Genomic DNA, 24,251 nt, shown 5'->3' on the forward strand with positions numbered 1-24,251 from the left:
TTGTGCTTCCAAAACATCTGTGTGGAGGTGATCAAAAAGACAACGTCAAGATGAAATCTGATGTTTCTCTCCATCTATAATTTATTGGAATCAACTTTTAGCAAACAAATAGCAGCTCAAGTCCATACAAAAAGAAACACCATTGAAATAAGATGCTTGTACATTTATATTACACCAGCTACAAGGCCTCACTGTCATTACCCTTATTTCTTATTCCTTCAGAATGACAGTACATTAAATTGAAGTCAACAATGCAGTAAACCTTAAGGATGATTAATGATCACAAAATGAATTTACAGTATATAAACCTGTCGTATAACTTTATAATATGAAAGTGGAAAGTTCTTCACCCAATCTCATTTACGTATTGTTTTATAAAGAATAAATAAGCCTTGCAAAAATATATGCTTTTGATTTTGCAGCAATTTTGCGGTTGTGAAGCTAATAAAATATGTCAAAATGCCTGTGCATGTATATTTCATATTTTGACTGAGCCATGGTTCTTGATATCAGTGCTCTTCACTGTCTCAGACGTTTTTTTTTTTATCTCAGTCCCTGGGATGAGCAAAATTCAACTGCATCAATTATTAACTCATTTAAACCCAAAGTTCTACAGTGTTTTTTTTCTCAACTGCTCAGAGACACAGTTTAACAACAACTAAAATTGTGATACATTTGATATCCTTATACTATTCTGAGAAGCATTTGTATCAACAATGAACTAATGATCCATACAGGAGACACCAATTCAAAACAATATGCTTTTAAAAGTATATCTATTACAGCATATCTAAATTAAACATAAACATTTGGCTAATCTTCATTTGAACTGTGTCACTTGGTGACAGGGTTTTCACGATTAGAACTGTTTTCTAATCAATATGGCAACACTTTATGCAAACATGCAAGTATAAAACTGGCTTTTTAAAGTGTGTAAAAACTTTTTAGTAAGCAGGATGTGATGCTTCACTGCAATACATTTGTAAGAATGATACATCTGGATTCATGCGATGCATTAAATTACATTAATACATCATTTTCTGCCTATTCCAATTTGGGCTAATTGTATTTTACAGCATCAGGCACCAATCCGCTAAGCAATATTGCCAGAGGAAAAAAGAAAGTTGGTGAGGTTGAATAAAATTGCAACAGACAGCAGCTGTTAAGTTATTCACAAACAAAAGTAAAGTAATTTGCAGCGTCTAATGGAGTGAAATGTGTCTTGAGTTCTATGTTTTTGCTTAACCTAAATGCACATCATAAATATTATTCACACATCAGACAGGACATCATTTAGGCAAAAGCATGAATCTTGTTTCACTACTTATCAAACACGCAATTTATTCTCTTTAGAGCAATCACACATGTTGAATGGGCAGCATAGATCAATGCAAACCAAAGTGTTGTGGTTGGTAACAAGTTAGTGATGTGTGTCATGTAGTGAACAATGCATACTACAATATACAGTATATACACATTATTTATATAGATCAAATTTGTATATTTATTGTTATTGAATATTTCCTCTTAGACACTTTGACCCTCACAATGTTGCACATATGCAATACAAAACAACTGTTTTTACATTTTCAAGAATCCAACCAACCCATTAATTAAACCACTATAATTCCTACACTGGAGTAATTAAAGATCAAACATTCCTGAAAGAGACAGACTCTCCTGGAGTGCAGATATTTCCAGTTATATTACAATATGTTACAACATTTTTAGATCTGTGATCAAGTGCAAAATATAAAAAGAGCTCACATTAAAAAACAACATTCAGAAAAAATTGCATAAGTTAACCTGACTTATATAGAGAACACTGTCTGGCAGGTATTATTTAAAATTTGCGTAGTCTGAGAAGATGTCAACAAAATCCTGAACCACTCTGTAGCAGAAGTCATATTGTTCCTGGAAGGAAAAGAAAAAGGAGAAGTGCTTCAGAACAACACAGAGATGAATAAGCTGACAGTTTCTGCACAGCAGATACGATTTGATCTTGTTTTCCACCTACCACAGTCTGAACCATGTGTGGTCTCTGCATGCGTAAACTCTTGACTGTTTGAAAAACATCCAGCAGGCCTTCAGCTTTCACCCTCTCTAGAATGTTACTGAGGGCAATGAAGGTACCGGTCCGACCTGCACCAGCACTGAAACATGAAGGATAGCAACCACACAATGTAATGCACACACTGAAAACTGAGACCTGTTGCAGAACAGCAGGTGTGGAGGAGCAACAAGCAATCTAGAAATGCGGCTCAGAAGTAGAACAAGATTTGAAATTCTAACAAATTTTCTTAACAATACTGCAATAAAATGCAATTAGCAATACATCCTTTTAGCATTAAAATGAAGACGTCTGCAAGAGCAAAGGTGACCTTTGTGTAATAGCGCTAATAATCATCCTCACTTAAAGAGAGGCTAATCCAAAAGCTAACACTAATCAGTTTGGAAGCTCAGTGTTTGACTGAGTCAATGTTTACTGTGATGGTGGGATGGAGAGAGAAAGACATAGAGGAGCAAGTGTGAGAGCGATGTGCAATGTGGAAGAGAAGTATAGAGAGACGTTGGGGATTGCAACGGGTTAGCCCCATTCCCCAGGGACGGAGAAAAAGCTTTAAAAAGCCCCTCTTAGACAAGTGGTGATGAAGGAATAGAAGAGAGTGATGACACCATTTCCTGTCGTTAGCTCATCTTATCAGATTAATCATAGTGGGAGTCAGAGGAGATTTCACTTTGAGAGGTTTTAATTGACTGTGAATCAGTGGATTGGATCAATCCCACAGGGGCGTGCTGCTTTAGAATCACTTCACCTGAAGCTAGGTTCTGATCAAAGCTTTCACAGCTAAGTCTTTATAAGGTATCACATAAGTGGTTTAGGCATAGAACACCAGGCCTACCGAGGCAAAATGTTGAATTTATTGTTACAGACATTTGTAGGAAAGAAAATGTTTCTGTAAAACTTAAACTCTTCTAATGTCACTCAGAGATTCCAATGATCAGGTAATAAAACCACAGTGAAAATGAAAGGCGTTGTATTACTGTAAAAGCACGTGTGGACAAATATATAATGTAATGAACTGTATAAATTTTCATCTGAAGATGCACATTATGTTGCAGAATTGTCAAGCTGAACTTCCTCACCTGCAGTGCACAATTATGGGACGGTTTCCAGACTGCTGCTGCTGCCTCTGCACAGCAGCAATGATGTCAATCATCCCTCTTCCCTCGGCTGGTATTCCGATCTCAGGCCATCCATGGAAGTGGAAGTGTCGGACATGTTGTGACTGCTTTTCCTGGTGAGTTGGAGAGTTTACTCTGTTATTTTCATGCAGTATATATAAAATACATAGCTAAAATGACATTTCATAAAAAAAATTAACCTATTCATCTGTAAAGATAACACAAAGAAAACATGATGCAAATGTGCAGATATACTTATATTTTAATGTTTTTAAGTGTTGAAATGAAACATTACGCACTGGTCTGTAGGTGAGCACCATGTCTTTGAGAGTGAAGGCTCCACACACCGTATCTCCAGTCAGCTCCACAGAATAATCTCCAAATAGTACACTGCCCTCCGATGGCCAATACTGGAAACACTTTTCCTGGTTGGAAAGGTCAGATGAAAAAACGGCTGCCTGTTTTATACCTTAATTTTGTTTTTATATTTTCAGTGTGCACCACAAAAACATACAAAGAGTGTCCGGGGTAAAAAAACAATGAGACAAAATGAAATAAATGAATAAAAAAGTTACTGTGTAAATGTGAAACTCCACTTTACATCCTGTGCATTTGCCAGGGCACCATTCTGTACCTGCTCCCTCTCTTTGAGTTCGGTGAGCATAACGACTGAATGACACCTCCACTCCCACACCATCCTCCAGAAGTCCTCCACTGTGTGAGACAGGGGGCCCTGGGTTGCGATAAAATAGTCCTTCTGCCTGTAGCCCTGGAGGGCAGATCATCCGGTAAACACACTTGAGCGTGCAGCAAACATAATATTTTGCATTGTTTGTAAAGGACACAATGAGCTTTGTATATACTTCTATGGGAAATCTATACAGGAGGTTGTGAGGGAGTGCTTACATCAATAAAGGAGGCATTGATGTAGTCAGTGAACTCCTGCCCTCTTTTCACTGAGAGTATTACTCGGTTGAAATCATCTGCAAAAAGAAAATGTAACTTTCCACAAGTGAATCCTAATAAAATAAAACTTTGAAGGGGCTGATGGGGGGAAAAAAGTTACATTTATGCTGTGTTATTAAGGCCATAAATGCCAGAGCCTATATCAGGCTTCATTGTAAAAAAAAGTTGTACCCTGGTTTCCCTTTCCCACTTTACTTCAAACTTGAATCTAAGATACAAGCCCTATTTAAATGTCACTGATCCCACAGACATGATCTGATTAGCCAGATATCTGTGTACGGCATCTATAAAACCACTAGCAGTGTGATACTTTGATGTAAACTGGATGTGATGTATTATGAAACTGTGGGGAGTAAAAGAGTAGTCCTTACACGGAATGATCTGAAGCACTCGGTTCTTCTTCATGTTGGCAGGAAGGTTTCCAGTTCTCATATTTTCCTTCATTATACGAACATTGGTCAGCTTCTGATAGGGAAAACATGAGTGGACTGACATGATCAGTAAGATTGATTTCATCTATACAGGCCATTACAATGCTAATAAACATAATCATTTTTAAGACTGGTGATGCTGAGATAGACAATACATTAAAAATGCAACAAGTAAAGAGACAGAAGCTTATCGGTGGAACAGAAAACAGAGGAAGAGGCAATAGGGAATAATTCCATTCAGTATGTAGGGAACTGTGAGGAACTCTTTGCAACAAAAATGAGAAATTTTCACCAAGCTAAGGTAAATTCTATGTGGCAGATGGTGGCGCCATATAAAGTTTTAGTTGATTCAAAGCATTGTTATTTATGTTACTACTGCCAAGAGCGGCACCTTGGGCAAGTATTCTATGAAAATATACCCATGCAGGGTGTAAGGTGATGGGGACGATTCATTACTGACTGAAATGTTTAAGAGTGAGCTTCTTTCTTCGTACCCTGAACTCCTCCTCCAGGCCCAGCCTGTCGTTGGGAGCCCTGGTATTGTGAAGCCTCTGCAGATGGCCCTCCAGAGAGCACACATCTAGCTCTGTGTCTCCATACAGATAGTACTCCAACAGAGCCTGGTAGATGAAGGAGTACTGCATCTGAGGAGGAAGACAGAGGAAGAGGTAGAAGTAGTTTTTCGAAGTATTTCCTACTACTTTCACATTATAGACATGGTTGTTCTCCATGTCCTCACTTGTTTACGCCACCGCTATAGCAGCGAGTTGAGCTGTCAGTCCAAGGTACAACAGGTCAGAAAGGGTCAAAGCTTACATCTGTCTGGATGAGTTGACAGCGCTGTTCTCGTATTCTGCTCACAAAGCCGAAAACATCCACCCTCTGTTCCATGTGCATCATGTCGATCATGCTGTCAATGACAATGAATGTCCCAGTCCTCCCAACTCCAGCACTGTGGAAACACAAAGAAGAAGAAGGCACAAGGTCTTTTCTGCAGCAAACAGCCAAGAGTAGCTATAAAACAAAATGTGCTAAAGAAGAACTGTGTTAAATATTGTATTTATATACTACATACAGCATCCACAGCAGCAAAATAACACAGCTGAAGAGAGTTTTTCTCACACAATACAGAGTTGAAATGACAGATTTTTGCAGTCTTGTTATGTACTGCCACGCTATCCTTGTATTCTGGACATAGACATCAACTGTGGACAGCGGCCCCGAGCATGTGTAAAAGTGCTTCACCCCTGAAGCCCAAACACACTCCTGATAGATTTACGAGGGTCATTTCAGCAGACGGCACCGCTGGGAGCACAGAGGTGGTATTCCACAGCGGGATGTTGAAGCTTCATCAATGGACCCCATTCAAGTACAACAGTCCCTCTCCCTGAGCACCTGTTAGAGCAGTTGCTACAATCAGCTGCAGATTTCTTTGGTGAGGCTTTAATTTGGTGGCCAGACAAACATAGAGTATGCACACACCAACCAAGCCATTACAGAATGTATATTGTATGTACACAGTAGATGCTTTTATTTATCTGCAGCTTGACTTTATATATTTATCTACAGTAATGTTCACCTCTAACCTTATTAAACTTAATCAGATAATAAAGACATTCACCTTTAACCTTATTCAAGATGACATTATTCAATTTTAGCATTTCATCTTTAAACTGTTCTATGAAAAACCAGGACATTTTGGCGCCTCTGGCATAAGCACTGTTAAGAGTGTTAAACACTGTTGATAATTTACGTACCATATTTTAGTTTTGCTCAAAGGTTTATTGCAAAATAGAATATTTAAATCTGGATGGTGTTTTTTTTCCATTTAAATAATGACAGGAAGCCTGTATATATCAAGGATTTAGATTTTATAGATTTTACACACACACTACACATTTTACCTGCAGTGAACAATAATGGGTCCAGCAAATGATGGGTTGACAGCTTTGACCTTTTTGAGAAATTTCAGCATGCCAATAGGAGAGAACGGCACCCCAAAGTCCGGCCAGCTGGTGAAATGGAGCTGGGTGACCAGACGTGGAGCTCGGGGGCCATCACTACCCTGCTGTGAAGCACAGACACGTTAAGTTTATACATGTGTATGAATGATGTTCGCTGTGCAGATATAAATCAGTCAACTGACTTCTTCTCTTTAGTATGAAGCCAGTGAACTAAAACTTATTGGAAAATAACAGAATTTTTTTTTCTTTTTTTGTCATTTTGCTTTTTGTGACTGAATATGATTATTAAACATGTGTACTGGTTTGCCTCTGCCATGCTCTCTTAACTCATGAATGCACTCTCAACAGAATGTGATTTCCATTCTCTTGAACACTTGGCTGCTCTGTGCTCAGCGAGCTGAGTGTAAAAGCACCCAGCCTGTCAGCTTGTACGGCAGCGCCACGGCACAGTGTTCACAGAGTCAGGGAGGATATCTGCTCTTCTCTGGCTTCAAATGGAGAGGGAACAAAGTGAATTTTGCAGTCTGAAGGCTTCACAGCACACTGAGACGGCACCCGACTCGGCAATCAGAAACACAGGAACAAAAACACAGAAGCTGTATGTGTATGAACCTTTAAAAAGGAGTTGATGACACAGCATCGTACATTAAATGCACCTACATATAGATCATTTTATGCTGTGCCTAATACATTTCCTTTAATATGTTTTAATGTGTTCCCACACTGGTTTTCATTTATTTATCATATTTTGCATGTTATTACTGTTTATTAAAATGTTTCATTTGCCCCGTGGGGGACATTATTTTTACACCATCTCAATATAGCTTTGTTTCGTGTTTAATTTTTAATAACAATCTAGCTATTATGATTATAGATTTTTTATAGCAATTAAGACCTATGTCGAAAAAGCACACTATTATTTTCATAAAATGTGCCTAAATAAAAGCAACATTAATCTTAATCTTAGGTAATATTCTGGATAAATGTTTCCTTGTTTTTACTGCACAGTATAATTACATTTTCACTGATGTACTGTGAGGTAAGTCAAGCTGTACACTTTGCTGTGCTGAATGAAACGCAGCTGTGTGTACAAAGTGATCCATCCCTAATTAATATCAATAATGTTCTAATGTGTAGACACACACAGCATTTTACTTACATATTGAACACATAATTTTCTTATGGTGTAGTCCACCAGCACAGTGAAGTCCTCCAGTGCCACCCTGACATTCCCGTACATCCTGCAGCCTTTTTCTGGCCAATACTGATAACATTTTTCCTGGTGACAGAAGAGAAACAAAGAAGAGGTTATTCCTGTTAAATAGAGAGAGATAAATTTATCAGGAGATAGACAGATAAATAACTTTATTAATGTCCAAAGGGAAATTCTGGACTACACTAGACTATCTTCACCTCTAAAAAAAACATCCAACAGTTTATTATCATTACATTTAACATATAAAATTGTTGTATAGCTATTTTGTATATTGTATTTGTACACTTAGAAGCGTGTTTCTGATGTGTGTGTACATCACAAACAGTTCAAAAGTAATCACAGAGACATTGTGCGACTCTGTCAGTCAATAATATTTTCAAAGTGATATTTCAACCCATTAACTAAATTCTCAGACTAATTATCACGAAGCCTCTAAGGATCTTATTATAGGATCTTATAACAATTATTTTGTCATTGATCTTCGGTGCATCTATTCTGCTCTATCAAACCTACTGCTGAGTTTTCAATTGATCATCCCTTTGAGGCTAAATTTAATGTGATGTTAAGTAATCTGCTGGGTGACACTTTGTATAGATTCTCATTTGGACAAGAGGGCAAATAAATTATGCCCATGACTTTGAGTCATGAGAATACAAAAGAGTTTCATTAATGATTCACTGGAGCAATAGATTTTCTATTCTATAACGTGCCCTGCTTGGTAGCATTAGAAGGATGCAATGCAGATGGAGAATACTCTTAAACAAACCTCCTTCCTTTCTTTAAGATTTGTCAGCATTACTATAGTCGCTGTTTTCTGTTCCCAAATCATCCGCCAGAAGTCGGCCACTGTCTCCAGCTTTGGGCCTGAAGCAGAATCAGTCCAAATATTACAAATATGGAGCAAATGGTTACAAACTAAAAAACCTGCATGTGCAAAATTACTTAAAAATACTAAACCAAGACAAAATGTACATTTACCTTGGGCTGCAATGAATTTGTTCTTCTCTTTATAACCCTGTGAAAAAAAAAATTTGTCTTGATGATTTGTCAAGAGCCACACTGTTAGCACTAAGTGCTTAACTGTAGTAAAACTCACATCTATGTAAGATGCATTTATGTAGTCTGAACACAGATGTCCATCAAGATGACTTAACACAACCCTCGAATGGTCATCTGTGGAACAAAGAGAGAAAAGAGATCAACAGTCTGCAAGTAAAGGTGGTTCTTTTGCCGCATTTGAGCCCGCACCACCTTTCCTTTAAATTTAGTAATCAATAAAACTGCTAGTCTTAAAGTTACATTCATATTGTCTGCTGCAGGATATAGATCCTCACTCACATGGTAAAATGTTTGGGTATCTGTTTTTCTCTCTGTTGTGCTCTCTGCTCGCCTCTTCAAAGGACCCGTGACGGTAGTAACACGGCAGTGACTATAAAGAGAGAGAGGAATCCTCATGAGAGAAGAATACAACCACGCGTACACAGCCTACCAACATAACATTTTATTACTGTTTTTTGTACTTGTTCTATGCTTGCAGGACAAAGATCTTAGTCAGATACAGACTGTACCACAAAGTCTACACCAAATAAACTCATGCCCACATTGAACTCTTCTCTGAAGAGCTTGCCATCATCTGCAGACCGTATCCTGTACTCCTCCTCCAGCGAGTCGAGGGGGATGGGGAAGTACCTCTTGGATGGTGAGGGAGATCTGGGGAGGAGGACCACTGTCTGCTCTCCTGTGTTTAAAGGAATATATGGCATTCAGACTGCTAACGCTTCCCAAAAGAGAACATTACAAGCTCACACAGCACCTGCAAAAACAAGCCTGGTGGCCATTAAGATTTCCTGCTTCTGTGGGTACATGACAGAAATGATTTCTTGAGTCATAAACATGCTGCTGCTGCTGCACGACACTGTCTTAACTCAGAATTTGGCCTTTCTGTTTATTTATTTATTTTGTACTTAAAGACAAAGTTTATATGGCTCCCTACGTGCTAGGAAAGCTAAGAGCTTTCCAAAGCCTTTCCAGCCATCACAGACTCCAGGTTGTGAAACTTCCCTAGTCCATAAAGATTGTAAATCTACAAATCAAATAAAAAAGAAATAAAAAGCAAAAGGCTACATTATTTTTTCATGCACTGGTGGTTATATTGAGTACAGCACAACAGTACCTCGTTCCTCCAAAAAGCCATTTGGAATTTTTTTATCCACTGAGGTAACCAGAGCTTTCCTGTGGTTTTTGAACCTATAGTAATGACAGACAGAGAAATAAAGACAGCAGAGCCATCAAAGAACACAAAGGGCAAATATCTGTATTGGTGAAGCACAAATGAGCTGACCCTAATCTCTAGAACGGAGGTGTTAAGTGCACAAGGTAGACAAACAACAAATACCAAAGCCAATATCAACCATCTGACAGACGCAAAGCTGCTCCTCCTCATGTCGTTGTCTGGCAGAGGTCTGAGCTGGTCGGTCCATGAATGTGTGCCTGCGGACTCATCTGACTAAGCTGGTTTTGGTAGCTGTCTTACTTGAGGTGCAGCTGTTTAGCCACAAGCTACATCTTACTGGTTGTTTCTAAACCACCCCTCAGCTCCGTGACCTGACCTGACACACACATATGCTCACACGGTTTATAAGCATAGATTCACTTAAATACAGGGAACAGATAAGTGAGTGGACATGTGCAGGCTTATTCACCTCAGACAGTAGATTGTCAGCAGGACAATGATGATAAGAAGCAGGGATATGACCAATGCTGAAGGTAGCACATGAGCACCCTGATGGGTGGGGTTTTCTGGATAAAAGACAGTGAATCAGATTAGTTTTATCCTAAAGTACATTCAAACAAACTCTTGATGTGTGATATTTTAAGTAATAGTTAAGAAATATGCTTATTTGCTTTCTTGCTGTAGATAAAAAATAAATAATTCCACCTAGTTTAAAGACTTCAAGCAGTTAGAACAGCCAGCGTGGCTCTGTTCAAAGGTTAAAAAGCTGTCTGTAACATTTAACAATCACTACTTGTTTAATCCGACCAAAAACTGAAATGTAACAATGATAAACCGTGGTGTTATGAGGAGTTATGTGCTAAAATATTTCTTTCTGTATGCCACCAGCCCTGGCCAAGAAATAGTCAGACATGTAGTATAACTTTGTAAAGTGAGCTTTAGAGGTGCTGATAGGCACATTATTTTCCAGTCTGTGTGCTGTATTCTGGCACTTCATAATGGACAGAAATGAAACGAGAATGTATCAATCTGTTCACCTCAGCAAGTTCATCTCAGCAAGAAAGGAAATAATCCTATTTTCCATAATGGTGAACTATTGCTTTAAAGCAAGTCTATGTAAATTTTGTTGACTTATAGCCACTGCAGCCACAAACGACCATTTTGGGATCGTGGTAAATTAGTGAAGCAGCAGCACAAGTAGAGGGGAGTCACAAATTCAGCAATAATACCAACATCTGCCTAGAGATTGCTGACATTAGCTACTGTACCATAAGGCACTCATCACACCGGAATAAGTAAGGCTATAGCAGCAAAATCCCTGAGTGCATCTAAGTGTGTAAGGATGTGATTTAATGGCAATGTGTTCAATGTTCCACATATATGCAAAACATGTATTTAATTTTTCTAAAGTTATATAGTCTTGCTTTAATGATCTTTGCCAAACACAGTATAATTGGCCTTCAGTCATTGCAACCATTACCTGCAGTTTGGTTCTCATGAGATGAATTATTCACAGCAACAGAGATCCCAACCAGAAACAACACCATTGTCACTGTGGATTAAAAAACAAAAACAAATGTCAGTTTAACAAAAAAACCCAGATTGAACCCTGTAATTCTTCACAAATTCCACTAGAAGGCGCTAAACCAACATGAAAAGTATCTGCAGCTTGATGAATCATACAGAGGGCAGACGGGAGAGCTCTTTGATGAGGCTTCAGAGTGATGCCTGCATGTCTTTCTGCTGAACAGTTGAAGCCCTTATGGGAAATCTGCTCACAGACTTGTCCTGTCAGGCTGACTTAGAAGAGTGCAGCATATCAAATAACATAATATTCAGACATCAAACCAGAGAGGAGGCTTTAACCCACAGGTGACATATCCATATTCCCTGCGGACCTTGCAGATTTGACAGTGGAGCTGAGCTCAAGTAGTATTTGTTAGAAGCCATCTTGTTTTGGTGTGTTGCATTTTATGTACAACACTGTGCAACCTGGCAAAGTGTCCTGCTTAGTGACAATATGACATACACACTGGTCCACAATGTGGTAGCTGTTTTAAATAGAGTGGACATAACAATGTTTTTTTCAGGATAATAGTGATAATAAACAGGCTTAAACAGACTGTTGTGTAAAATTGCCATATGTATATAGGTTTTACTGCTGGTTTTATGAGGAAGACCAGATGGAGCTGCTTTCACTTAACAGCTTTTTCATTTTTTCCTGTCATCGCACTGTCTCTTTTTCCTCTCTCTACAGTAAACCACCATTTTATTTGAAACCACATTCTCACTGTTCTCTTTTACTTTATTGCAGGAAGCTGTTAGTGATTTGTGAGGGGCAGAGCTACACGTTTCTTTCCAAAAAAATAAAGAACAACTTCTTCACAACTGCACCAGAAATAAATTGGTTCTGACACATTATCCTTGTGCCTTATTAACTCCAACATGTAGCAGCCACTTCCTCTAAACTCACATTAATTTCCTCCCCCCCGTCCTCCACACAAAAGGGTAAGAAATCACAAAATAAATTGGGCAAATGGGGCAAATCTGCTTAAATGGCTTTGATGGAATAAATGAGAGAAGCAAAAACTGAGTGTCCTAATTTATCCTCTGCTCTAAGTCCCCTTCTTGTTATAGAGAGCACAGGATGGGATGGAATAATTCATGGTGTCAATTTAGTTCTTCTAAAAATGGGTCATCTAGGGGCCTAATTTGTGATGTTTGAGAGAATGTCTTGCACACAACCCTAGGGGTCTTCATATAACTCTATCTGCCAAAGCATTTGTAGAGAATGAAGATATATCATAACAGTCTAACAATGTACTCAAAACAAAATGCATGCCAAAGCAAAGACAGTATTATTGGACAACAAATTAAAAGCTCTCTCTTATGCACATTATAACGTATAATATGTGGTACAACAGCAAGGATGCTGACATGCATGTACATTTGTACACTCAAAGGGGTGTAATCAGGCTTTGTTTTATCTGATGTCTATTTTTCACAAAAAAAGTGAACAGGCAAATAAAATGGCTGTGACACCCAGATTCAGAAGCCCCAGAATCAAGCCTAAGCTGAATCCAACCTTAGACCAAGCCATCACCCAAGTTTCAACAATTTTCATGCACAAGGAAGGCAGTGTCCCTATAGATTTCAGTCCCTCAAATATGAATAATAACACACAGTGCATTTTCTCACTTCACATGTATGCATTTTTTGTACATACTCTACATCCTAGAGCCAATGGCTATGTGCTGCATATGAGCCACACTCTGTTGGAGGAGCCACTTCTCTCCTCCAGTGTTAACAAGCTGACAGTGTTGGCACCTGTTCACCACACAGACCCATCCTACAACTCTATGCTGCAAGGCATGCTGTGTGTACGGGTCACTGCACAGGCCACAGCATATCTGTCATCTCCTGACGGCTACTGTATATTGACCATAGAGCTAGGAAATGGAAGGATATAAGTGAAATGTAAAATACTGTATGTCCAGTGACTTCATTGAATGAAAAATGGCACCTCAGCTGTAGAATAAATGTTCTCCTGTAGCCCTAAAAAGAAAAAGAGGAATGGGTTAAAAGAAAAAATGTATTAGAACTGAGTCTAAGCTGCTGATGCATTATTGCAGTGTGGCCCTCTGACCAGCAGAGAGGATTAATAACACATATGCTAAGAAGAGCAAACAATAGTGGACATCTTATTGCATGGGAGGAAGGGTCACTGTGCTGTAACCATTACCTGTGAATACAGTTTTAATATGCTGAGTTCAGTCTGGGAGCTCTTAAAAATGTGCAGCTCTTTTGGTGTTGTTTAAACTGAGATTAAATCTACATAAAACTTCTCATGGCTTATTCTGACACATCAGTGCCACTTACTATACACTATATATGTTACTCAGCTTATGACATCATCTGACCCTCATATAAAACAGGATTTTCCCAAAAAATATGTTTTAGTATAATTGCTATAATTACCCACCAGCTATTCTGTCATTCATTCCAGATCCTGCTTTTCTGGCTAGTTAATGAAATACTAACAATGGTGTTATTACTGCAACCACCAGCACCCACTTGATATACTGTAAATGCTCACAGTGAATTAAATTATACTGCATCACTTGAGCTGGGAGTGCAGACACAAAGTCATCCCATTCATGCATGATGCAATCCTAATGTTCAAAATGCATAAGATGCTGGTTGAACCTTGAAGGTAAGGATTATACTCTGGGCATCACTATACATCATTTACCAGTGATTTGCTTCACTTTTGTGCTTGTGAACACAGACGAGATGAAGATCGCAACATGAATGTGAGACAGCTCAGAAAAAAAAACACTGTGATACTATATATACTGTACATTTCTCAAATTCTAAGGCTCACAGCACCTGAAAATGAATCTGTTCTGCTTCACTTCAACATCTCCCTCACCTCACCTCCCACGTGAAAACCTGAAAATGAGACTCAAAGAATCGGACATAGAAATGCCAACCACAGAACTGGGTCTTTTCCTTGTGGCAAACCTGCACCGAGTTTACTCATCTTTATTATCACCTAATACCAACCTGTGCAGGGGAAGGTGAGAAAAATAAAAAAATCTGCTTAAATTGTCTTTAAGTATACCTTGATGCAGACTTCTGAATATTTAAAATAAAGCATAAGCATTATACTGTAACTTCCTGCCCTTAGGGAAACACCTCATATAATTAATGAATGTTATACACACTTCAGACTGGACAATGCATAATGATGTAAATGTATAATACACGTGCACTATGGTGCAAGCTTATTATATCGCAAATGCATACCATAAAATGTCTCGAATAATGCTTTAAATCAGCTTAGACCAGACAGCTTGGCACAGAGTAGATGGCATGTTTGTACACAAAAAGATATGAGGTTTTTGTTTATTTGTTTGTTTGTTTCCAGGAAGAAGAGGAACACAGAAAAGAAAAAAACTGTCATCACCAAAGTACCAAGGAAAAAAGAGCGCACCCACATGTCAGTAAAGTGTGGCAGTAGAGAGGAGAAGATAGATGAGAGGGGAGATGAGATGAGAAGGCAGGGGAGAGGAGTGGAGCTGTAGGAGATAAACGTCCTGATTCTGGCTTCAGAGATAACAGCCAAAATGGAAGACATTTTTAGTACACAGAAGCAGTAAAAAGGATGAAGCTGTACTGTCTTGTAAGGCACAGCCATATCTTCAAATATAGCTTGCTGTTTTTCACATAAGAGGGGGGCTTTGCAACAAGGCTGCCTTTTGAAAATGCACTCAATTTAACAGCAGCGCAAAATGCTCAAAATGATCCTACAGAATCAAAATCTTTGTAAAAATGTTTTAACAAAACCTGAACATTGTCACTTTTATAAGGGGAGGATTAATTGCAGGACTGTATTATTTTTAGCTTTGTGTACCTAATAAACTGCCAGACAGAGTGTACACCAGCCACAGGCCAGAATTAACCGGGTCTTTAGTAAGATAAATGAATAAAAGACTTACACTTCTAAACAAAAGCCAGTGTGATCGGTTATCAGTTGACCCGTCAGTCCACAGCAGCCATGTGATCCCAGTTCTTTGCTTAATTGGATTTATTGAGGTTATTTACCCTCAGTCCTTGTCCTATTCACATCCTCTCCGGGGTATCAATAATAGTACTGGATGAGGAGGTGACTGAGATTGTGGCAGTGCCTGAGGTTGAGTCAGAGCTTCAGATTTGGATCAAGGCACAGAGGATCATAGGAACCTGGAAAATTAAGCAAAAGACAGTGAAAGCTCTTTGATATATTATATTTCTAAACACTGACTCAAAACCAAGTCCTGGAATGCATGAATACACAGTGAGTGGAATGAGTGGGTGTTTACATCTGTGCAAAGTATGTCTGAGACAATGACTGTACTTCATTAACTATGTGTGTGTGTGTGTGTGTGTGTGTGTGTGTGTGTAGTCATTTGTACTGTGCATGGCCAATGTTTGTTTACTATTTTGTTCTGTCTTCGAAGACAGCCTCTGTGGCAACTTAAAGAATTCACTGTTGCAAAGCTAAAACATTAACAAGCTATTTATCTCCAACCATGCAAAACTAATGCTTACCAAATTAGTCTTCACTGCTTGTGGTACACATGATGTGTTTGTACACATTCAACACTTGCTTCCAGCAAAATAATTATAAGCAACAATCACCTTCAAATCTAATAAAGGTAAACAAGACAGTGGTGATCCCAAGCAGTGTTGCCTAATTAAAGTTAGCATCACACGTTGTCCTTAAATTTGTCTTGAAAGTGAAAGTGGCTATGCAACAGAACCCCTCACAGAAACTATGCATGTTGGAGTTAATTCCTCTCTCTTTAGACAAAGACATTATTGTGATGTTATTCTATCACCCTGCTTGAGTCTGAGAAAGAAAGCATGTGCCTTTGGCCCACTCACTTCCAACCCTCCCGGAGTCCCACTGCCCACAGGTGTGAGACACAAAGCCATATTGTTAACATTTAGCCACTGTGACACAGCTGATCACAGAGCAGAGGAGATGAGGTGAATTAGTCACTAGACCCAGCAGGACAAGCCCACCCAGTCTGAGCCTTGCTGAGGGAAATTAATGAACAAGGTATGAAAAACACTATTTACCCATGTGCTGTGGGAAACCTGTAAAACTATCTTCATTCGCTCACACAGAGTATTGTTCTACTTTCAGCCCGGCATAGTCACTCTAAAAAAAGAAGGAGACATGCTCACAGCATAAGATTACTGCAGGCACAAGCACGTCCTTTCTGTGCCATTCTGCCCATTGACAAAGAAGGGAAACATGCATGTCATTAAAGTTTTATGGGAGTGCAGTCATCAGCCAGCACTCTGGGGTTCAATCATTAATTCATACCAAACCAGGCAACACTGGGTACTGTAGCGGGCCAGATTGAATGGACCAATGATATACAGTCTATTGGCGTAACTTAAATGTGTTGGACATTAGTGAATCTCCTGGTTATTTCTTTTGACTAAAGAATTAAATATTACTAGTCTTTTTTTTCAGTAGCCAGTCTTTGTTATTATTGTTGCTTTAATTATGAATTGCTTGGTCAAAATACTTAAATCATGTACTAATCTGATGGGTGATACTCAGTGAGTTCGGTGTTAGCTCAGGTAACTATTCACACACTGCCTTTCTGATACATAAATCCAACACTGATGGCTCATGTGGTTTCCTGTATAATGGGGTGCACTAGGGCTTCAGAGAGCACATTCATTCATGATGCTCACTGCAGAGAGCAAACCAAGACTGCACGTTATCGCTCAGGCTGGAAAATTTGATTTCGCTCTTGTACAGTACACAAGTTCAGACTGTGGCATCTGTATTTGCTTCAGTCTCTGAGGTTGCCTGCTAAGAAATTGGCTGCAGAAAAAAACAGTATTCAGTTTTTTATATTATAAGAAAAGGACATGCCCTGCTGAAAAGGATTTGTGTGTTAAAGACCTTTCTGCATTAGCGTCCACACCATTTTGAGACTATATATAATTTCCTAGTCACATGAATCAGGAACTTTAGCCGACTAGCCCACTGAGCATTCAGAGTCGAAGCCTCGATGCTTTAAAGTGAATGGCTATCGAGAAATATTTTTCATCATTTCAGAAGCTGAACAGCCTCAGGCTTGATGACTTTGTGTCTTCTAAGGCACAGTATGCATGAAACTACGGTCAAGAAATAATCATTGAGATTACAGCTTCACCACTTGTCCTACTGCAGTTTAACTAAAAGTACAAAGTTTGTGCATTTCACTAGAGTTCTAAGTGGTACGGTATAAACTATGCAAACCCTGAAACAAGCAGGCAGTGATATAGCACTCAGTCATAAGTTATAAATATATTAAACCATAAAAATACATTTTACCTAACAACGTGTTTATATGTTGTGTCTGACCCACCAAACTGCCACTGTAATTTTAGTCCTGTTTGGAATTTGCTTTATGCGACTGCTTTACCATGAGTGTTTCCTCAAACAGCCCTTTGTGTTTAAATGCAGCAGCTCTCATTATAATTAACACTCACTTCCAGACAGAAGTGACAACACGAGCACTAAGGTGTATAAGCACACAAGGTGTAATTAAAAAACAGATTTAGCACAGCAAGCTGCCGAGCTTGAAACAGACCCAGTGTTTTGCTGAAATATGATGAAGAACCGGACTAGAGTCAGAGGTTGATTGTTAAGCAACAAACTTGTTAAATTGGATTATGATGACGCAGTGGATGCTTTTTATTCAAATGTATGGATGCTGCACATAGAAATTATAACATAACAGGGCAACCTTGGCCTAAATCCAACATATATACAGCAAAATGCATAATCATTTTCACACAACATATACAGCTTTATAGTCAAGCCTGCAGAGACAGCTATTTCAGTCAGAGTAACACAAGTCATGTTGACCCAGCAATGATGCATGTCTTTCTACACAGACTGCTGTCATATCAAAGTTCCCATGTGTATCATCCATACTTGCATTACACTTATGCAGAGGTCAATACTCAGCAGTTAAAACAGGCCAGTGTGCATGCATGTAACATAATAAGCATCATTCCTACCTTAGGATATTGAAACGTCATCATCAGGAAAGTAATCTTTGTATTAGCTTGTGTCTAAATATAGCTCATGTATTCCCAAGGTGAAACAGATGTGGGCTATGTCCCAGTATTCACAACGCAAAAGAGGAGTCTGAGGTTATTCTAAAATTACTAACGGATTTTACTAGGCCATTTGATCAGGGACTGAACAGAAGTTTAAATGACTGTGAATGTGGTTATAGTGACTGAGGGACATTTGCAGTTCATGTATGAATACATAATATGTCCCACAATTTTCCATACTGCAACATTTATCACCTCATTATCGCAGTATCGTTATCATACTAAGATCAAAGTCTGTACTAACCAATTACAGCTATGAAAAGGAAATATATTTACATGTTCCTGTCTTTTACTGTTCTGCTTTTGTTAGAGATTTGTGGAACTGTATGTGTCATTACAGGGATATGTGTTAGGAAGCTGTTTAAAGTATTTTGAAACCAAAATTTGTATTATTATTATTATTAGGTCATATCAGAAAAAGCATGTTGTGTGGGTCACAGCATCAGTATGATTGTTGTGTATGTCTGCCGTTAACAGGCCTACATGTATACTACGTGTAGCAGCCAACAGGCCTACATGTATACTACGTGTAGGCTACTAGCCCCCCTGGTATTTTCTATTTAGACCAGGGAGGATGCTGCATTCCCAATGCGCCCCTTCCTCAAACAATCTGATCGAAATTTGAATATTAAATCCACAGTTTCTCACCTCCACAATGAATGCAAATCCAATTACTGGCCAAACAGCAAACAATCATTTAGAGAATACTGGAGGTCAGAGGGCATGTGGATTTGCTCCACTAACCCATATTTACAGTAGTCGATGTTGTTTAAATGCAAGAATGGCAGCGTGGAATAGAAATATGTCCTATAGTCGTGGCCTGCATTCCCTTCTTCTCTTAGCTAAATGCAGCGCGATCCAATTATGAGAAGGGCGCATGGAGCCTGATACACTGAAAAATTAGGTTGGGTATGTAACATGTATATGATGTAAAAGTAACGTTTCAGTGCTGTTTTAATGCATCTTACCGTGGTACTCTGCGATGACCTCGCTCACCACAGCGGCTGGTGATGTCGGCTTGTCTTTCCTGCACGGACCCGACGCCTGCGTCTTTTCTTGCGTCCTTTGAAGAATAACACCAAACACATGAAGCTGTCGAATCATCTGGCGTTTAGGTTCCGGAGATGATCGTGTTTCCAGCAGATCTCTCTGAGGATGCGCTTCCCCCGTCCGCCTGCTTGAACTGAGCCGTGTTATGGCAGCCAGCCTGGAGACTGGAGACCCTCCCCCGGGCGCAAAGCAGTCTGTCAGGTGGACACTCAGCATCCTTCACATTCCTGCATCACTGGACGATAAAGGGCAGGCCTGCACATAAAAGCGCTCAGCTTGTTCGCTTTTCTCCCCTACGGTAGTTTTTACGGTTGACATTTTGGCATGTGACATTTGAGGCGCACTAAGCCTGGGATATTACAGTCCTGTAGCGTTCAAATGGGGGTTTACATTAAGAATTCCCACTGACATGATCAAATTTTATGGTATTTTTCCATACATGTTGTTATAAACGTGCATATTCGGTGGCATATTTGTTGACAGACCGGCTTGTTCTCGTGTTTTAGTATTCTTCTATTAGTCTTAGTAGACTAGGAACCAGTAGGTTTTATTTTACTAAAAAATACACGATGCAGTTCAGAGGGCTTTATGTCTGTGCATCACAAAATCATATGGACAAGTTTACAATAACCCAAGAAGAACTGGTCAAAGGTTTTACCACTTCTAGACCAGCCACAAACTATAGAGCCATCTGCTGGCAGTGATGAACCCCCCATGGTGCCTTCATTTGCTGACAAAAAGTACAAATATAAACAAATAATAAAATAGTGTTATATATTAGGACAATGGAAATTTCATTTTTACAATTGAAGGAACGCTATATGATCCATATTGTGAAATAGTGAAATGTCCTGATCTCCACTCCACAGATTTATTTTAGTATTTGAATCATATGAATTAATATTATTTGAATTATCCCTGATGTGCAAACAGAACATGCTTGCTTTCCCCTGTGCTGCTGCTCTACTGCTCAGTTAATGTGTACAATCACACTTTGTAGCATTAAATAGTTGTGCACAGCAAGTGGCATTTACATGCATGACTCCTGAGTCAGAAATGAGGTCCCAAGGGAAACCTTAGTGCAGTTTTGTTAAAGGGCGACTTAATAAAAGCTCCTCTTTTCCTAGGATCTACAGCCATACAGGCAAAATTCAAGTCTGCAGAGGCTGATGGATATGACAAGGAATACATTTTGGCATTACATTAAAATATGATAAATAACCGTGCTTCTTATAGAGTCTATGATACCCTGTGGCTGTTACCAACACACAGACACACAAAAGGCATTTAATATAACAGGACTGTTTTTGCTGACCTCTAGTGGACGTTACACTGAGCTAATGCAGCGATTCAATCTTAGGCAGTTGCTAAATAAATACATTTAGCAGACAAATCATTTAGGCTACAGGTCATTATGTAATGCATATGAAACATCTGGGTTGAGAGAATTAATCATTTGAAAGTGTAGTGAAAAGTGGAGATAGCCTCACACACATTTACATACTTTTAGACTGTTAACAGTAAAGGAGCTCAAAACTTATTTTAATATGGCCCACAGTATGATTAGATACCTGTGGAATAATCCATTAAACGTTTTTTCAGTGAAATGTGTAATAGGTTGGGACATTACAACATTTTCTTGAAGACAACTAAAAGCACTGATGACTAAATGAACTTTTTATGTTGCAGACATTCAGAGTTAGCAAAAAAAAAAATCACTGTTATCGTGTATAGTAGTACAGAGTCCACATAACTAGGGTGCCAGGGTCATCAGGTATCTTGATTCAGATGACATTTTGCTGTTTGGAAAGGGTAGTCAGGGTTTTGTGATGTTGTGGGTCTATTACATATGTACATTTTCTTTCTGTCCTCAGTTTTTTATCTGGCACCAGAAGCACATTTCACCAGATGTCAGTAGGGGGCAGTGTTGCTCTATAAATTCCACATAAATCTTGTTTAATGCTTAACACTCTTTAGTGATTCATAAAGGTGCATGTTTGTGTAACAAAGGCACAGTCACTTGCATAATGTTCCTCATCTTATAATGGAACTATTTTAGTTATACTTTATATTGAAGTCAAAAGAGATGGGATTGTCATTCTCGGCTACAATTAAGAAAACTGCTTTGTGAGTGAATCCTATCAATTGCTCGAGTTAATTGCCATAAAGGAAACACTTAAGCCTGGCGAGCAAAGAAAATACAGGATCTGTCAAATACAGAATTTTCATTGAGTATCTTTTCCTTATCAGTGCAGCAACAATCACTGTTGTAATCATCATCAGTGCTTTGCACAGTCTACAAACACCAATTCCAAATTGACTGTAGACATCAATATTGTACCTGACTGCTTTGGTACTCAGCCACTGATTTTTACCCCCTAGGTAATACTAAAAAAGTGTTTTGACTTTTAGCAACGGGCATTTCAAAGATGAACAATGAGGCACTGTTTTTGGAAGTACATTCACTTCCTCCAGGCTCAGGAGACCTTTGGGCAGGAAAATGTTTTCCATCAGCATGTCATATAGACATCAGTACTGAAAAACGTTCCAATCTGACCTCCATCTCTTCATTTTATCTCAGCTGAGACAAGGAATTCTTCAAGTGGGTTTTGGTATTTTATAAGACACCTTCTATGTTTTCCCCTCATATTTAAAATAACACATTGATTGATTACACTGATTTATTAAAGCTTTCTACAGAATAGAAATCTTAAGCTGTATCCTTGTACTAGAAGCATCCATAGCTACGGTATATTGTTTTGAAATAGGCCATGATGACAAGTTGTTCACTAGTGACCGCTGGTAGTGATATAAATTTTTCTATCTATCCTGCCTGTTGGCTCTAACTCCAGACCAAGAGAAAAGGTGCGGCTGAGAGCTTTATGACAAAATGCTTTATCCCCCATTAACCTTCACAGAGTGGGAATCAGGAGGGGATTTCAGGTGGAATAAAGCAGCAGTGTCAATAGGCAGGTGTGTCACTGAGCTCAGTGGTGGCAATGGGGTAGCATGAGGTGCCCGCTTTCCTCCATTTCTCCTCTTTATATTGGGGTCATTTCTTTGCTGGACTCTGATAAGAAAATGATTATGTCTCATGGACTCAACCACTATCCAATTCATGTCCCTGTTTGCTCTGCACAGTAGGTAAGCCTGCAGTGTGCCATGTGTGAATACTAACTCAAGACCAAAGAACTCAGTGAGGCAATTCAGACTGTACCGCTTCACTGTATCTGAAATGGATGAGTCTGAGTTGACATATGGTAAAACGCCAACACTGTGGAAACAAACATGATGTACATACACATACTGTATGCACCTGAAAACAGATTTAGCCTACAGGAATCAGCAGTCAGCTGTCAAATTCCCCTTGATGCATCTGGTCACCCATGAAAATGGAAATGATAGTGCCTGCTCTATTGATGGGAAATCAGTCTGGCTCCTCATCAGGGCTCTTAATTAAAGTCAAGCGCTGACCATTAGCCCCTGTAATCCTCCTCACCCAGTGCCAAGCATGACTTTGAGGCGTAACAGTACACACTGTTTTAACAGCTCCGGAGTTCTCACAGAGGTGTAATAAATGTCAGACGCACCTTTGCTAGTGGCTTTCATGGGTAACAAAGCTGTTTTGAAACGAGATTTAAGTTCTCTTAACTCTACAGTTCATTACAGCCAATCATAACCAGTAATTTCCCTTATCCTCAGGATGCTGGCATCACACAGTGTGGCTTTTTTCACTGTCTACTACAGAATGTGATCATTCCTTGCTCACTATAGTTGCTGCTTAATTGAGCTGGATGCATGTCAATGATTTCACTTAGAGGGGGATCATCAAGATTCAGACAAGCACCTGGTCTTTTATGTGCCTGTAGAAGGCTGGCAGGAAAAATGATTACTGGCCTCATTTGTTCTCTATAGACAGTTGTGACCTTTCCAATTGGCACATCCTCTTACGAATATGACAGCTTTTCTTTTCTGAAACCAGGAGTGATCTTGCATTTAATATGCGCATAAATTGCATTTTCACCCACTGGGAGCTTGGACTGAGAACATACTGTACAATCAGTATGTTAGTAGAAGTTTATGATGATCCCAATGTGTTTGCCTCTCAGTTCCATTCTAACAGTTCTCAGAAAAAAAAGTTCTTACTAACAAATGATTTCCATAAATACCAGTGCATATAAAGAAATAAACTACCAGCAATCACAGTTATGATATATTCCATAATGTTATGGAATATATCATAAATGTGTAAATGCCATGACAACAGCATGCAGAAAGACAAAAGTATTCCTCCAGAGCTGCCTTTACCTTTGAAATGCAATGAGAGCGATTGGCTTGGACAATACTGAACATCAAAATCAAAACCTGATCTCAACACACAATCTAAGAAGTACATGAGAACAAAATACACACATGGGAGCCACATAGCAAGACACAGCTTTCACAATCAATACCAATTAAATACCTACTCTCAATTTATACAACGTGGTTAGATTGTATCGTAAAATGCATTTCTGCCAAGAGGG

General features: G+C 39.0%; 1 protein-coding gene across 1 annotated transcript; it reads right to left on the bottom strand.

Annotated features, from left to right (window-relative positions):
* Positions 1–72: 72 nt before the first annotated feature.
* LOC109961832 (receptor-type tyrosine-protein phosphatase epsilon-like) lies at positions 73–20,111 on the bottom strand. Its single transcript, XM_020602987.1, has 21 exons — positions 19,644–20,111; positions 15,498–15,741; positions 11,477–11,548; positions 10,466–10,562; positions 9,937–10,010; positions 9,365–9,501; positions 9,102–9,192; positions 8,860–8,936; positions 8,742–8,778; positions 8,530–8,627; positions 7,707–7,826; positions 6,488–6,651; positions 5,400–5,535; positions 5,078–5,227; positions 4,524–4,617; positions 4,093–4,169; positions 3,821–3,955; positions 3,486–3,611; positions 3,148–3,299; positions 2,018–2,153; positions 73–1,914 (listed from the first exon to the last, which is right to left on the bottom strand). Exons 3-21 carry the CDS (start codon positions 11,541–11,543, stop codon positions 1,840–1,842), a joined length of 2,043 nt encoding a protein of 680 aa, XP_020458643.1. The 5' UTR covers positions 11,544–11,548; positions 15,498–15,741; positions 19,644–20,111; the 3' UTR covers positions 73–1,839.
* Between the last annotated feature and the right edge of the window lie 4,140 nt (positions 20,112–24,251).

The sequence above is a fragment of the Monopterus albus genome, unplaced genomic scaffold (assembly GCF_001952655.1).
Source record: "Monopterus albus unplaced genomic scaffold, M_albus_1.0 scaffold3.1, whole genome shotgun sequence".
NCBI lineage: Eukaryota > Metazoa > Chordata > Actinopteri > Synbranchiformes > Synbranchidae > Monopterus > Monopterus albus.